This window comes from Schizosaccharomyces pombe, assembly GCF_000002945.2.
Source record: "Schizosaccharomyces pombe strain 972h- genome assembly, chromosome: I".
NCBI classification, from domain to species: domain Eukaryota; kingdom Fungi; phylum Ascomycota; class Schizosaccharomycetes; order Schizosaccharomycetales; family Schizosaccharomycetaceae; genus Schizosaccharomyces; species Schizosaccharomyces pombe.
The window spans coordinates 4,092,105-4,106,215 of record NC_003424.3 but is presented as its reverse complement, the minus strand read 5'-3'; the positions used below and the strand labels follow the sequence as shown (position 1 = coordinate 4,106,215).

General features: G+C 39.0%; 10 protein-coding genes and 7 long non-coding RNA genes across 17 annotated transcripts; 11 read left to right on the top strand and 6 right to left on the bottom strand.

The window, feature by feature from the left end:
* Positions 1-164: 164 nt before the first annotated feature.
* Positions 165-5,663, bottom strand: SPOM_SPNCRNA.3832. Its single transcript, NR_193195.1, has one exon. It is a non-coding gene; the product is annotated as a non-coding RNA (long non-coding RNA).
* On the top strand, positions 479-1,526 carry rtr1 (RNA polymerase II CTD phosphatase Rtr1). The gene has a single exon (NM_001019874.3). The coding sequence runs from the start codon at positions 507-509 to the stop codon at positions 1,098-1,100; it is 594 nt and encodes a 197-aa protein (NP_594445.1). The 5' UTR covers positions 479-506; the 3' UTR covers positions 1,101-1,526.
* sec20 (SNARE protein Sec20) lies at positions 1,498-2,483 on the top strand. Its single transcript, NM_001019873.3, has one exon. The coding sequence runs from the start codon at positions 1,594-1,596 to the stop codon at positions 2,272-2,274; it is 681 nt and encodes a 226-aa protein (NP_594444.1). The 5' UTR covers positions 1,498-1,593; the 3' UTR covers positions 2,275-2,483.
* SPOM_SPAC23A1.14C (cystathionine gamma-synthase-like protein) lies at positions 3,008-4,940 on the top strand. Its single transcript, NM_001019872.3, has one exon. It carries the CDS (start codon positions 3,261-3,263, stop codon positions 4,455-4,457), a length of 1,197 nt encoding a protein of 398 aa, NP_594443.1. The 5' UTR covers positions 3,008-3,260; the 3' UTR covers positions 4,458-4,940.
* new11 (Schizosaccharomyces specific protein New11) lies at positions 4,941-5,461 on the top strand (the record flags this gene model as incomplete). The annotated part of the gene is given in 2 exon segments (NM_001431002.1): positions 4,941-4,944; positions 4,947-5,461. Coding segments are annotated over 2 exon segments (519 nt in total).
* Positions 5,664-5,773: 110 nt separating the features above from the next.
* Positions 5,774-7,879, bottom strand: SPOM_SPNCRNA.3831. The gene has a single exon (NR_193194.1). It is a non-coding gene; the product is annotated as a non-coding RNA (long non-coding RNA).
* frs1 (phenylalanine--tRNA (Phe) ligase beta subunit Frs1) lies at positions 6,057-7,970 on the top strand. Its single transcript, NM_001019871.3, has 2 exons — positions 6,057-6,150; positions 6,202-7,970. The coding sequence occupies exons 1-2, from the start codon at positions 6,093-6,095 to the stop codon at positions 7,911-7,913; spliced, it is 1,770 nt and encodes a 589-aa protein (NP_594442.1). The 5' UTR covers positions 6,057-6,092; the 3' UTR covers positions 7,914-7,970.
* Positions 7,971-8,092: 122 nt separating this feature from the next.
* Positions 8,093-8,890, bottom strand: rpl1602 (60S ribosomal protein uL13). The gene is made up of 2 exons (NM_001019870.3): positions 8,842-8,890; positions 8,093-8,786 (listed from the first exon to the last, which is right to left on the bottom strand). The coding sequence occupies exons 1-2, from the start codon at positions 8,880-8,882 to the stop codon at positions 8,234-8,236; spliced, it is 594 nt and encodes a 197-aa protein (NP_594441.1). The 5' UTR covers positions 8,883-8,890; the 3' UTR covers positions 8,093-8,233.
* SPOM_SPNCRNA.3830 lies at positions 8,595-8,886 on the top strand. Its single transcript, NR_193193.1, has one exon. It is a non-coding gene; the product is annotated as a non-coding RNA (long non-coding RNA).
* A 112-nt stretch (positions 8,891-9,002) lies between the features above and the next one.
* On the top strand, positions 9,003-9,526 carry SPOM_SPNCRNA.3829. The gene has a single exon (NR_193192.1). It is a non-coding gene; the product is annotated as a non-coding RNA (long non-coding RNA).
* A 105-nt stretch (positions 9,527-9,631) lies between these two features.
* tef102 (translation elongation factor EF-1 alpha Ef1a-b) lies at positions 9,632-11,084 on the bottom strand (the record flags this gene model as incomplete). The annotated part of the gene is made up of 1 exon (NM_001019869.3): positions 9,632-11,084. The coding sequence occupies exon 1, from the start codon at positions 11,012-11,014 to the stop codon at positions 9,632-9,634; it is 1,383 nt and encodes a 460-aa protein (NP_594440.1). The 5' UTR covers positions 11,015-11,084.
* SPOM_SPNCRNA.957 lies at positions 10,203-11,308 on the top strand. The gene has a single exon (NR_151349.1). It is a non-coding gene; the product is annotated as a non-coding RNA (long non-coding RNA).
* On the bottom strand, positions 11,068-12,191 carry rbm8 (RNA-binding protein). The gene has a single exon (NM_001019868.3). It carries the CDS (start codon positions 12,037-12,039, stop codon positions 11,674-11,676), a length of 366 nt encoding a protein of 121 aa, NP_594439.1. The 5' UTR covers positions 12,040-12,191; the 3' UTR covers positions 11,068-11,673.
* Positions 11,529-12,037, top strand: SPOM_SPNCRNA.3828. Its single transcript, NR_193191.1, has one exon. It is a non-coding gene; the product is annotated as a non-coding RNA (long non-coding RNA).
* Positions 12,192-12,417: 226 nt separating the features above from the next.
* rpl3401 (60S ribosomal protein L34) lies at positions 12,418-12,872 on the top strand. The gene has a single exon (NM_001019867.3). The coding sequence runs from the start codon at positions 12,449-12,451 to the stop codon at positions 12,785-12,787; it is 339 nt and encodes a 112-aa protein (NP_594438.1). The 5' UTR covers positions 12,418-12,448; the 3' UTR covers positions 12,788-12,872.
* A 221-nt stretch (positions 12,873-13,093) lies between these two features.
* rnf170 (ubiquitin-protein ligase E3) lies at positions 13,094-14,094 on the bottom strand. Its single transcript, NM_001019866.3, has one exon. The coding sequence runs from the start codon at positions 13,885-13,887 to the stop codon at positions 13,132-13,134; it is 756 nt and encodes a 251-aa protein (NP_594437.1). The 5' UTR covers positions 13,888-14,094; the 3' UTR covers positions 13,094-13,131.
* SPOM_SPNCRNA.3827 lies at positions 13,310-13,922 on the top strand. The gene has a single exon (NR_193190.1). It is a non-coding gene; the product is annotated as a non-coding RNA (long non-coding RNA).
* Positions 14,095-14,111: the final 17 nt, after the last annotated feature.

The following is a 14,111-nucleotide window of genomic DNA, read 5'->3' as shown; positions in this document are numbered from 1 at the left end:
GGATACACTAGCAATCCTAAAACGAAGCCACAGCATCGTTGGTTTGCTATATTTACGATTACTGTGTGGGTGTGGGGTATGGTATGGATATGGATATGAATCATTAAGATTAAGGACCAGTTATTTACTAGTGGAAGATATGAATAGGGTGGATGTAAATTTATCATTATTATTTTTAACGGTAAAATGATTTTCTTAAAGAGACCTACAAAACTTTCTTTACATGATTGGTGCAACGCATGCTTTTCTTTATTTTTTTTCCTTTGTCCACACTCAACTGAGAGGGTAATTTCTATCAAAATTTTTAGTACCAAGGCCAACGCACTGTCTTAGTTCGCTGTAAATGAATTGCGTAACTCAAGAACTCTTTAACAAAAATTGCACGGCGCTAAAGTATTTTTACGATGCTCATTCCTCCTTCCAATGCTTGACTGACTCATATCTGCCTAATAGCGATTTTTAAGACCTTCTGTTTTCCAGCTGACTCCAATATATCCAATTCAGATATGAACAAAAAATCAATTCTCAAAAAGCCGAAAAATGCTCAAAGCACTCAAGAAAAGCAATTGATCACGTGGTCGAAGAGTCTTATAGATGAAGCACGCAGTCGACTTCAGTATGATTTTTTTGCCCTCGAATGGATTGAAAAGCTGGTTGATCCGGTTTCCCTAGAAACTTTAGAGGAAGCTCGTAAATACCTTCGAAAAAGTGATTACGATCAAGTGGTGAAGGAGCGTAAACTCGTCAATCTGTGCGGTTATCCCGTTTGTCCTTATGAACCTAAGCAGCAAACTAGGTATAAATTAGAAGATTCAGGAATGAAGGTCTACGGTGGACTCAACTATTATTGCTCGAAGGATTGCTTTCTAAAAAGTTGTCAATATATGGTTGAGTTGAGCGACGAACCATTATGGATACGTGAAGATGCTCGCGAAGCTATGAAACAACATCTCGATCCTCGTCAAGATGAAGCATTTCGTAAAGAGTTGGAAAACAAAAAAATTGAAGATGTACGCTTACTCCTGCAAGCGTTGCCTGTGGGTTATAAGGCAAAAGTTGGTGAAATCGTTGAACATCCTTTGGCTAATGAACAATCATAAAGCAAATGGAAGTTTATCAAATTTTTTCTTTTCACCCCAGAATATGTATAATATTTTTGAACAAAAAAGACACCGACTTGTGTCTAGCGTCGTTTGAACTAGAATGAAAGGTTGCTTCATTCTACAGTTGCGTGCATAGTAACATTTCTGTGGTTTTCGACTTTTTATTAAAGATCGATACAATATTCCCTTTACCATTTACACTTTCTAATTTATTTCACCTTATTGCCTTCTATCTTTATTGTCTCTTTCTCTCTCTTAGCATCTTTATTTCTCGTTATTTATAATTCCGCATTTGATTTCTTTTCCTTATTCTATATACCGAACCTTTCGATGTATAGTCTTATATTCACCTTCAGCTGTGCTATATTGTTAGTGCATCCATCATTCGTTTCCCACTCATCATCATTTACCTTTATCGTTCTTTCCTCTTGCATCTCATAATACTATTTCTCCTTTAACTTGTTCAATAAAGCAGAGAACATAGCATTCGATGGCCGACGTTCTGAATGCACTAGAAGAAAAAGTTGTTGAATTACAACAGTCAGAAAGCGTTGAAGTTATTAAAAGGCATTTTCGAGAGTTTAGAAAAATATGGGAAACTGCAAGGGTAGAGCTTGAATACTCATCCATTCAGCTAGACTCAGTTCTACGATATGAAAAGGCTGTACAAGAATACATTCGGTTGAACAGAAGATATCGGAATAAGATTGCTAGTGGTGAACCATGGTTGCCTATCGCACAAGAAATAGGTAAGATTGTAGATGAAGAGGAAATTACCTCACCAAGTGATGGTTCTCTTCAAAAGCGTTCAATGGATAACTCTGGTTCGTGGCAATCTGATGATATTTATCTTACAAGCGCCAGTCAGGTCACGGCGGCTATGCGTGATATTCACGCACAAATGGTACAGGCAGTGGATATGAGTGCCGAAAATGCAATGGAGTTGTCTTCGAGTACCAACTTGTTAGAAACTCTACAAGAGAAATATTTTGGTGTAGAGGACGTTTTATATACAAGTAAACGGATAATCAAATCGCTCAAATTAAGTGATCGAAGTGATTACTTTTTAGTCGTCTCGGGATTTGGGTTCTTCATATTTGTGGTTGTCTATCTTCTCTTCAAGCGAATTGTCTGGCCTATTCTTTCTATGTTTCTTTGGTTTCTTCGGTGAGATTTTGAAAATGCATTGTTTATTAAAAAGAAAGGCGAGATTAAAAGCAAGGCTTTTTGAGGCTCGTTCCCATCGAGCTCGAAGTATCTATACGAGAAATTATTTTTTCGCCCTTTTTCTCAATTTTATTTTGAAAAAGTCTTTGTAAAGTAGTTCTTATGTTTTAATGTTTATCTTATACGATTGGTTTTTATTTACGTGTTGTTCTCTTTAAATAAAAACGTTGAATGGCGTAGAAGTTTGCTGATGATAGTAATGCTATAGTATTTGTAACTCAATGGGAAACGCCATTCCGTAAACAAAATGAGTTCTTGCTCACGAAATATGCGACAGTCGGCATGCAGCTGCATTTCAAATCATTCTTATTGTATATGCCTCTTTGATTGTCAAAACCATTTGTTTGACCACAGTACAAAAAGAGCAGTATTCTTTGAATTCCTAATAAAAACTAGAGCGCTTGTTAATTGGGAAACGCATCTTGTTAAGTCTGTCGCATATTTTCTAGGGTCCGGTACGAACGCCTAGAATCTGAGATCGGATAGCAAACTCCATTAAACCTATAAACTTAAAACTAATAACTGCTTATGTAAAAATTCATTAACCAAACGTTCTAATTATTCAGTGTCCTGGTTCTATTTGTTTGTGTGCTTTCTACTTCAAATGCGTAATATAGTGTTTACAAGCACGTAAGCATAACGATATAAATTAAGGCACATGCCCCGCGATGTCTCACAACAACTTGTCTTTAACCAAACTCTTTACGTTAGTTAACGGAGATATAAGTCTTTAAAAGAATTATCATAACTAGGTATCTGTCGTTTGATCTCGTACTTATTTCTTTGGTCGATTGGTGATTACTAGTGTAGGAGCATTCAATTAGATATAAACATTATTAATTCCGTAAACGTGTAAACACTAGTTTTCTCGAAATTCATTTGTTGTGACCTTTCTGCATTTCATCTCTGTTTTTTTTTCTTTAGTTTAGCATGACTCACACTCCTTCGTTCGATCTCTCTGACATCAAGTCCACATTAAGTACTAATGTACTGCATGCCGATGATGCTTATGCATTAGAAAATGATGTGGCTCCTCCCATCCATATTTCTACTACTTATACTTATCCCGGTACTCCTGACACTCTTCAGCCTTTCACCAAACTAGCGGAGGAAGACTTTCCATACTATGCCCGTATCAGCGGCAACAATGTTGATCGAGCTGAAGCTTCGTTGAGCAGTGTTCTTGGTGCACCTTCTGTTGTTTACTCATCTGGTTTGGCTGCTATTTACGGACTGTTGTCGTATTTAAATCCCAAACACATCGCCGTTCATAAACCCGGTTTCGGTGGTTATTCAGGCACAATCCAAATTATTGCACGCATCAATCGTCTAACCGGTTTAGAAACCTCATTTATTGATGGCAAATGCGATGCCATCGGTGAAGGTGATGTTATATGGTTGGAAACTCCTTTGAATCCTTTAGGTATTGCCTTTGACATTCCTTTTTACAAGGAACTGGCAAAAAAGAAGGGTGCCATACTTGTTGTGGATTCTACTTTTGCACCACCCCCTATCCAGGATGCACTTGTTTTAGGTGCTGATTATGTAGTTCACTCGGCGACTAAATATCTAGCCGGCCACAGCGATGTTTTGGCTGGAGTCACAGCCTCGAAAGATAGATCCAAGATCCTTGATTTGAAAGCAGATCGTGCTTATCTTGGCACAATTTTACATCCTCAGCAAGCATTCTTACTCTTGCGCTCTCTTCGTACCTTTCCTCTTCGCATCGCAAAACACAGTGAAAACGGATTTTTGGTTGCCCAACATTTGAACAAGTTGGCTACCGATGAGCAATTTGCTACTAGCCTAGGAATTGATAGTAGCCTGATTTTGGAGGTTTACCATAACTCCTTGCAGACCAAGGAATTTGTCGCTAAAAATTTGACTGGCGGTCATGCATCTTGCTTTTCTGTTCTACTTAAATCTGACACAGTTGCTAAGCATTTGTGCTGCGAGTTGAAATATTTCCATCACGCTACTTCGTTGGGTAGTGTGGAAAGTTTGATTGAATGGCGAAGAATGACGGATTCCAAGATTGATCCTAGACTTGTTCGCTTGTCCATTGGTATTGAAGACGCTGCTGACTTGATTGCCGATTTGAATCGTGTCTTTGCATCTTTAAGTTAAATCATTGTGTTATTTGCTTGTTTTCTAATGTACTAATGAATATTGTAATTCGTTCCTTTTGAGAACATTTTTAATTCTTGCTATCTTTCTTTGCAATTTTTTGTATTGTTGTGTTTCACGTAAAAATTCACCTTGATCGCTATTGCAACAGTAAAGCGAAGGGTACGATAGAATCGGTGAGATGTCATGTTCTAGGTCATCAACCCGATCATTTTCATTCTTTAACCTTCGAACATGCTTGGCATTAACAAAACCCATCAAAGCCTTTACTTGTTCATAACTAAGTATTCCCTCAATTGTCCAGGATGGACTTTTCAACCCTTCATGATTCAAACTATAACCAAAAAAGAACTCACGTATAAAAACTAAGTGAAGGTACTTTTTCTCTTTTCTGTTAAAGAATTTTTCTAAAAAAAACGATTTAAAGAAATTAATAATAAAATCGTATCAACCTGGACTCAATAGCATTACTAGATTTGGAAGATGATTTGCCTATACCTGGTTCTCAGGCATTGAGAAAGGTGTCTGCGACAGAGGTACTTGATTTACTTGTTGAACATGAGTTGGCCTTTCCGAGCGAATTTTTTGAAGAGTTGTCGAATTTATCATTCTCTGAAAAACAAACGGCGTTAAGCAACCCCAAAACTCAGGTTTACACCAAAGGGGTGTTCGCTGCAGGACAGGTTGCTCAAAGGTGTATTGCGGGTTGTTTAAGGAAAGGCAATCCTAATTACTGGAAATCTCAACAGGTCGTAAATGCATGGGCGCGATTGTTTCCTCGTCTGCGCTTCCTGTCCCGTCAGCAAATTTCGGGAACTCAGGAGATTGAAGTCAAGTTTTTACCAGACAATTTAGGAGATAATAAGGACACTTGTCATTTATGTGGTTTATCTGCCGATGACTCCGTCGCTACTTTGGCACCTGCTGAAATGCTCATACGGAGTCAAGGAGCTTTTTGGCATGAAGGCTGCTTGAAGTATTATAAGCACCATTTTTCTAAATAGAATTTTCAATTATGGCTTTGCTGAACTTAAAAAAAGTATGGTTTGACGATGTTTCACTAGAAAAATACAAAATACTTCATCAATTGTGAGTCGTGGTTGGCACCTTTATAATTCATTTTTTGATAAAAGGGTACACCAGTCAATAATTTCTACTAGGTAGGTATTATTTGCAGCATCGTCATCTCACCTACCACTTAAAATTTTTATTGTTGAATGAAAATCATTGTATTCATGATGCGGCTATTACATGCCGGTTGTTTTAAAATATATGACTAGAAGACTATAAATCAAAAGAAGTTTGATTTATATTGCAATTGTGCTATTATGAATTTGTTGCATTACCTTTTATCATCTCGAGCTTTAGTAATAGGGGCCTGAAGCATGTACAAATCAGTAGCTCGTGAGTTTTGTATTTATGGAATATCTCAGAGTATAAAATGAATATTAATTTATTATATTACGAATATATTCCTACCAAACTCCTATGCTAGCCAAGGCCGATTAAATCTAAAACAAGTAACAAGTCACTTCAGATTTAGTGGATCACCCTTCCTAGTGTGGTAAAGTAGGCCCGGTTCAGGCAAGCCCATCGTTCACCACAGATCCTTTGAAGCTTTTTGAATTTGAGGAAATGCCTACCATCAGCTGTGACAAGGAAGAGCTGTACAAGGCCCTAGGAAGAGAGTACAGTAAGTGAAAGATGATTTGTTGATAAGCAGCGAAATTTAACATAATTGTAGCAACTCAAGAGTTTGATGAACTCTGCTTCCAATTTGGAATTGAGCTTGATGAAGACACTACAAATGACCCAGAAAGAAGTCCTTCTGAGCGTCCTTCTTTAAAAATTGACATTCCGGCAAATCGCTACGATATGCTCTGCTTAGAAGGAATCGCCCAGGCTTTGAATGTGTTTAATCGTCGCATGGCTACTCCTCAATACAAATTACTTCCTTCCACCACTTCACTCACAATTTCCCCTGAAACCTCGGAAATTCGTCCTTATGCCGCTGCAGCTATCTTACGAGGTGTGAAGCTTGATCCCATTCGTTACCAGAGCTTCATTGCCTTACAAGACAAGTTACATGCAAATTTGTGTAGAAACCGTACCCTTGTAGCCATTGGTACCCATGACTTCTCTGTAATGGAAGGTCCGTTTACCTACGAGGCATTAAAACCCGAAGAGATCAATTTCGTTCCTTTGAATCAAACCCAGGAAATCAATGGTTCTAATTTATTAGAATTTTACAAGGATAGTAAACATCTTTCCCGTTATTTACACATCATTGCCAACTCTCCCAGATATCCTGTAATTTTGGATGCTAAGAGAAGGGTTTGCTCACTTCCCCCTATCATTAATAGTGAGTTCAGTAAGATCAGTGTGGATACCCGGGACATCTTCATCGATGTTACCGCAACCGATAAAACTAAACTCGAAATTGTTGTCAACATGATGACCACGATGTTCTCTTGTTACTGTGAAGAGCCTTTTACCATTGAGCCTGTTAATATCATATCTGAGCACAATGGGTGTACTCGTGTTACTCCTAATTTGAATCCTACATGTTTTAAAGCTGATATCGACTATTTGAACGAAGCCTGTGGATTGTCCCTTCCCGAAGATGAGATCTGTCATTTGTTGACCCGAATGATGCTTACAGCAAAGCCCAACCCAAATGATTCCAAGACTCTTTTGGTATACGTTCCACCCTTGCGCGCTGATATTCTTCACCAGTGTGATATTATGGAGGATCTTGGCATTGCTTATGGATATGACAATTTGAAACACACTTATCCTGCTCATAGTGTTACATTTGGCAAGCCTTTTGAGGTTAATCGACTAGCTGACATTATTCGTAATGAAGTTGCATATGCTGGGTGGTCCGAGGTCATGCCTTTCATCCTTTGCTCCCATGACGAGAATTATGCATGGCTTCGAAAGACTGATGATTCAAAAGCTGTTCAACTTGCAAATCCCAAGACTTTAGAATTTCAAGTTGTTCGTTCAAGCTTGCTTCCTGGTATTTTGAAAACGGTTCGCGAGAACAAAAATCATGCTTTACCGATTAAAATATTTGAAGTCAGCGACGTAGCCTTTTGTGATTATTCCAGAGAGCGCATGACTCGTAATGAGCGTCATCTTTGCGCCATTTTTGCAGGTTTGAACTCTGGTTTTGAACAAATTCATGGCTTGTTAGATCGTGTGATGCTTATGTTAAATACTAAACGCATCATGAATCCCAAAGATTCCGATGCTGTGGGATACTGGATCGAGGCTGAGGACGACAGCACCTTTTTCCCAGGTCGATGTGCAGCAGTGTACTATCGTAAAGATTTTGGTACTGCTGGAATTCGCGTTGGTGTATTTGGTGTTCTCCATCCCCTTGTTTTAGAGAAGTTTGAACTCACTTCTGCTGCTTCCGCTGTTGAAATTGATTTGACACTTTGGGTTTAGATAAAACATTGGTAATGGAAAAAAAAAAAAGCCGTAAATAAATTTTTAGACAATGCATTTATATCTTTGTAGTAAGTATCTTAAGTTTGTAACCATGTGAGATATTTGAGTAAATTATAAAACTGTTGAGGATCAATACCGTCTATTAGAGTTATCTTGCCTACCATTACTGAAAGATTAAGCAACTACAGGAAATTGTAGGATAAAACATTAAACTATTCATGATTACACTACAAAAAAGCAGAAAACAGGAAGACTGATATTACGAAATACCAACGTAAAATGGGCAAAAAGAAAATGTTTTAACGAATATCGTTCATTTAGTAACCGAATTCAGCAAGCTTTCCGTTAACAGAAGAGGCAGCTTTGGCAGATGCAATCTTCTTTTGTTTGGCGAGCTTAGCTTGGTAGAAAGCAGCGCTCTTGACCTTTCTGCGTTCTTCCAATTTGGAGACAATGTCGCTGTATTTCCATCCGACCTCAGAAGAAAGGCGACCGACGGTGCAGTATTTACGTCCAGGCTTAAGGCGTAAAACACGGAGGGCAGCAGGGACGACAACACGCTTTTGCTTGTCGAAAGGAGGGGGAATACCTTCAACAGCTTGTAAGTGTTCCAAGGCAGCTTGGCCACGAGCAGTCTTGTGGGGAAGCATACCACGAACAGCCTTTTGGAAAATGCGAGAGGGAGCACGGAAGTGGAAGGCACCACGGCTGGGGTTGTAACGGCAAGCCTTACGCAAATAGGCAAGGTACTTGAGCTTGTTACGGAAGAAATGGCCGGAAATATTCAATTCTTCACAGCGAACTACAACAACCTTCTGGCCGCCCAAAAGTTGCTTGGCGACAACAGATGCCAAACGTCCAAGGAGATGTCTAAATTTTGTTAGAAAACAATTCAAAAAGCATTAGAATTTTCAAATTCTCTTACCCCTTAGCGTCAATCACAACGACCTTCTGGAATTCCGACATTGTGTGCTGGAAGAAATGTTGACCATCTGTTGAGTTGTGTTGTTAAAGATGTGACTGCTTTTTTTGAAATCAAACTCAAGGCCATTTATTGTGTTTCGCTAATTTTATATCGTATTAACTGCGCACTGTGTAATCGAGTTTAATGGCACGTTAGCTTGCGGTGAATTTTACTTGTGGTGTACACTATATTGCAGTATCTGGGAAGATTGAACAATAAGAAGTGTTGTGGGTATAATATAAACAAAGGATGATATTATAACTGAACTGAGCTAGTCAGTTGACTATATATTTGATGTTGCAGCTAACAGGTATCTTTTAAAGCTCATTTGAGAATGTGTATATTCATATTGTAAAATAACGGATCGATAAGCAAAACATGTGTCGAATCGAACACGTGTATGAGACACGGTCTTCTAAAATTAAAAAGGAAAAGCAACTGTCATTGCAGTACCGCTATATTTGCTTTAACTAGAATTGGAAGCGTAAAATTAAAAGGCAATTACTTTTATTAAAAAAAAAGGAACATAAAATAAACTAGCTTAAAATTAGTGCTGTAAACATCTCAACCTACGAGCACAAAGTACTTTCAATTGGTATTGGACTACTTTCGTTTAAAAATAACATCTTTTAGCAACTTGACACACTAAAAACAATTCTACGTTACTTACTGCAGCTACAGTTTTAAATCAATACAAATATGAGATTTTTTTTCAATTCTAAATGCAAAATTTCATAAATTACTATGAAAATTACTTCTTGGCACCAGCCTTAACAGCGGCCTTGGTGACCTTGGCGGCACCAGGAGCAACCTTCTCGACAGCCTTGATGACACCGACAGCGACGGTTTGACGCATGTCACGGACAGCGAAACGACCAAGAGGAGCGTAGTCAGTGAAAGCTTCAACACACATGGGCTTGGAAGGAACCATCTTAGCAATGCAAGCATCACCAGACTTGACAAACTTGGGGGACTCCTCAATCTTCTTACCGGAACGACGGTCAATCTTCTCAATGAGCTCAGCGAACTTGCAAGCAATGTGAGCAGTGTGGCAATCCAAAACAGGAGAGTAACCAGCAGAGATTTGACCGGGGTGGTTAAGAATGATGACTTGAGCGGTGAAGCTAGCACAACCCATGGGAGGATCGTTCTTGGAGTCACCACAGACGTTACCACGGCGAATATCCTTGACGGAAACGTTCTTGACGTTGAAACCAACGTTGTCACCGGGAAGACCAGCGTCGAGAGACTCGTGGTGCATCTCAACAGACTTGACTTCGGTAGTGACACCAGCGGGAGCGAAGGTGACAATCATACCGGGCTTGATAACACCAGTCTCGACACGACCGACGGGAACTGTACCAATACCACCGATCTTGTAAACATCTTGAAGGGGAAGACGAAGAGGCTTGTCAGTGGGACGTGCAGGGGGCTCAATGGAGTCAATAGCCTCCAAAAGAGTCTTACCCTTGACGACACCAGCCTTGGTCTCCTTTTGCCAGCCTTGGTACCAGGGCATGTTGGTGGTGGGCTCAATCATGTTATCACCTTGGAAACCGGAGACAGGGACGAAAGGAACGGTCTTGGGGTTGAAACCGACCTTCTTGATGAAGTTGGAGGTCTCCTTAACGATTTCCTCGAAACGAGCTTGGGACCAGCCAGTGGTGTCCATCTTGTTGACGGCAACAATAAGTTGCTTGACACCCAAGGTGTAAGCAAGCAAAGCGTGCTCACGGGTTTGACCATCCTTGGAGATACCAGCCTCGAATTCACCAGTACCACCACCAATAATAAGGATAGCACAGTCAGCTTGAGAAGTACCGGTAATCATGTTCTTGATGAAATCACGGTGACCGGGGGCATCAATGACAGTAACATTGTACTTGGGAGTCTCGAACTTCCAAAGGGCAATGTCGATGGTGATACCACGTTCACGCTCGGCCTTGAGCTTGTCCAAAACCCAGGCGTACTTGAAGGAACCCTTACCCAACTCGGTAGCTTCCTTCTCGAATTTTTCAATGGTACGCTTGTCAATACCACCGCACTTGTAAATCAAGTGACCAGTGGTGGTAGACTTACCAGAATCGACGTGACCGATAACAACGACGTTAATATGTCCCTTTTCTTTGCCCATTTTGATTAATCACTAAGGAAAATAAGTAATAATTCGCAAGATGTAGCGCTTGGCTTACGGTGTTGCAGACAAAGAAGAGGTTGGATATCACGATTCATATATAGAACTCGTTGGAAAGCAGTCACATCTGGCGTGGCTACGAAAATTTTCTAAAGTTAAAGTAATACATGAATTCTGGCAGAAATTTGGGGCATAAATCATATACTTATTATGCTAATTGTATATAAATGAGCATTAAATGTACATTTCTGGTTTAATTACTGATAATCTGAAATGTGATGATAAAAAGACCAAACATTGAATATGTAGTCTAGCATTCCATATCGAATATTAGATATTGTAAACATTATTGAGAATTTTTATAAAATTCTGCTTATTATTGAGCAAAATACAAAATAACCATATAAATCTCCATGCTTGCATTGTAAATTGTATCGTGTATCTGTACAAGAGAAAGAGATTGAAGAAACGAGGTTTCTTCTTCAATAAAGTCATTAAATTATTCGTTAAGGCTCTTCATAGCTGAAGAACGTTGAGATTTGAGAATAAGTTTTGTTTTCGAAGCGTAGATCCAAGTGTTGTTACATGCCCTTAAGTTCCAAGCCTGTCTCCTTTTCTCTACTAACATAAATAAGTTTTGTGTATTTTCAGAAGCCCATTTAGGGCTCAGCCATTGCTACATCTCTATCTCGATGTTGAACTTCAGGAGATTGACTTCGGCTCCTCGTAGAAATAGATGGCCTGGGAGCTCGTTCTGGAGGCTCTAAAAACGCAAAGTCAACCTCCAGTTTTTCATCTAACAAAGAGAGGTTTTTTTCGTCTACAGCTTTCTGGGCTTGCTCCAATGTAGCATATTCTATCAGTGCATATCCCTTTACATAACCTGTACGTCGATCTAAATTGAGGTGCAAGTTTTTGACCGGTCCAAAATCTGCAAATAAATCCTCTACTTGTTCTTCGGTAGCTTCTGGATGAACTCCAGTGACTATGATGATATAACCTTCGACAGATTTTGCTGGTCGCATTATTCTAAATTTTAAAAATTGTAAGAAGGAGATTTCAACGAAATGTTTGATGTTCTAATGCAAAACTCAAAAACCACTAGACATAAAAAGGGATCAGATCAATGAAAATAAGTTGACTGGCCAAATAATAGAGGAGTTAGCTGGATACACTTAGTAGAAAATTGGAATTCTGCATGCACGCTTACTTGCGAAGTAAAAATCCTCTGTAACGATTCCTAGCCAACGCATATGAAAAGCCACAATAACCTACTTGAATTTATATACGTTATAAAACTTATAACGAAGTACGCTACTCTGTATTTAGAAAAAAGGGTGGCCTACCGAGAGTAAAAACAGTCACACACAACACAATTTCCCAAATAGCTGAAAAGGAAACCTGCGCAGAACAAACGAAAAAAATCTAACAAAAATGGCTCAACGAGTTACCTACCGCCGTCGCCTTGCTTACAACACTCGTAGCAACAGAACCAGAATTATCAAGACTCCTGGTAACAACATTCGCTATCTTCACATCAAGAAGCTTGGCACCATTCCTCGCTGCGGTGATACTGGCGTCCCTTTGCAAGGTATTCCCGCTCTGCGTCCTCGTGAGTTTGCTCGTCTTTCACACAACAAGAAGACTGTCCAGCGTGCTTATGGCGGTTGCTTGAGTGCCAATGCCGTTAAGGATCGTATTGTTCGTGCCTTTTTGATTGAGGAACAGAAGATTGTCAAGCAAAAGCTCAAGCAATTGTCTTCTCAAAAGTAAAAAGCTGATTGACCGATTACTTTTTACTGTTCCCTAATTTACTTGGATTTCTTTAAGTGGAATAAGAATCTTTTCGGTGCAAATATTTTATTAACTTGTAGATGGTGGTATTTACAAATAATCGTATCGTAGACACAAGGCTTAATTGTAGTAAGGAAATGCAATTTTGTGAGTAAGTAAGTGCATGCTTTCATAGAGTACACTGCTATTGAATTTTGTATGGTTCTGAATAGCGCATATAATTTTATGATATTACAAGTAAATTTTTACTATCGTACTTTTCGTAGTCAACAAAATCATAAATAATATCAGTATAAGTTATTCCATTACTTATTCATCTTTGACTAACCCATTGTCTGATCAGGCAAAGCAAATCTAATTCTATGCTTGCAAATGGGGCAAGACACATTATTTACAAGTTTCAATCGAGACATAATGCAAGCATAGCAATATGTATGACCACAATCAGTAGTGTAAGGCGTAGTAATTGCTACGCGTTCATCTCCCCTTTGTACACACATCATACAGAGTCCACATTCTTGAGGAACAGTGGTTTCTGCGGAAGTTGTGTACTCCTTATACTTAATCCACAAAGAAGCAGGGATACGGGTGCAAAAGAGTGCATCTACAAACCCAACTGCTATTTGTTGAAACATTCGAAAACTTCCTAACGAGGAAGTGGAAAGTTCTTGGAATGACCCTAACTCTGGTAATGCTGTCTCTGAGATTAAATAACTCTGCAGCCCATTAATGAAAGTGTTTTTCCCTGACATGGCGGATAGCCCTTTCCAAAGACCTATAACACAAATAATCACATTCAGAAATCTAACTATTTTCCTAACATTAGCTGATAAACGCTTTCGTCCTAGTAGTGCGATTAGGGATTTGCATATAACGAGAGAATAAAGCCATTTTTTTGACTGGTATTTTAAATTTATAAATATTAATTCCAAAAAATGAAGGACAGACTCTTTGGTGGAGGGCCGTAGACCAGCTACAATGAAGCTCAGCTCATTCGTTAAACTGCGAGTTGTTTGAGTTGCAATATCTGCTTCAAGCATCAAGCTCCACCTCGAAGTCGCTAATTCCGACTCTATCATTGTGTTTATATTATTCAGTGCACCAAATATCGAATGAGAAAAAAAAATTTTTAAGTTGCGTATTACTGCTTAAATCAAGCCATTGAAAGTATTAAAGATCTAAATTGATCGTTATTAGACTAAAAATTAATCAATGTTAGAGTATTTTGATAAAAGATAGCAAATTATAGATTTTTAGGGCAATATTACTGGAATGTGGTGAGCGTTGGCGTCAGCTATGCACC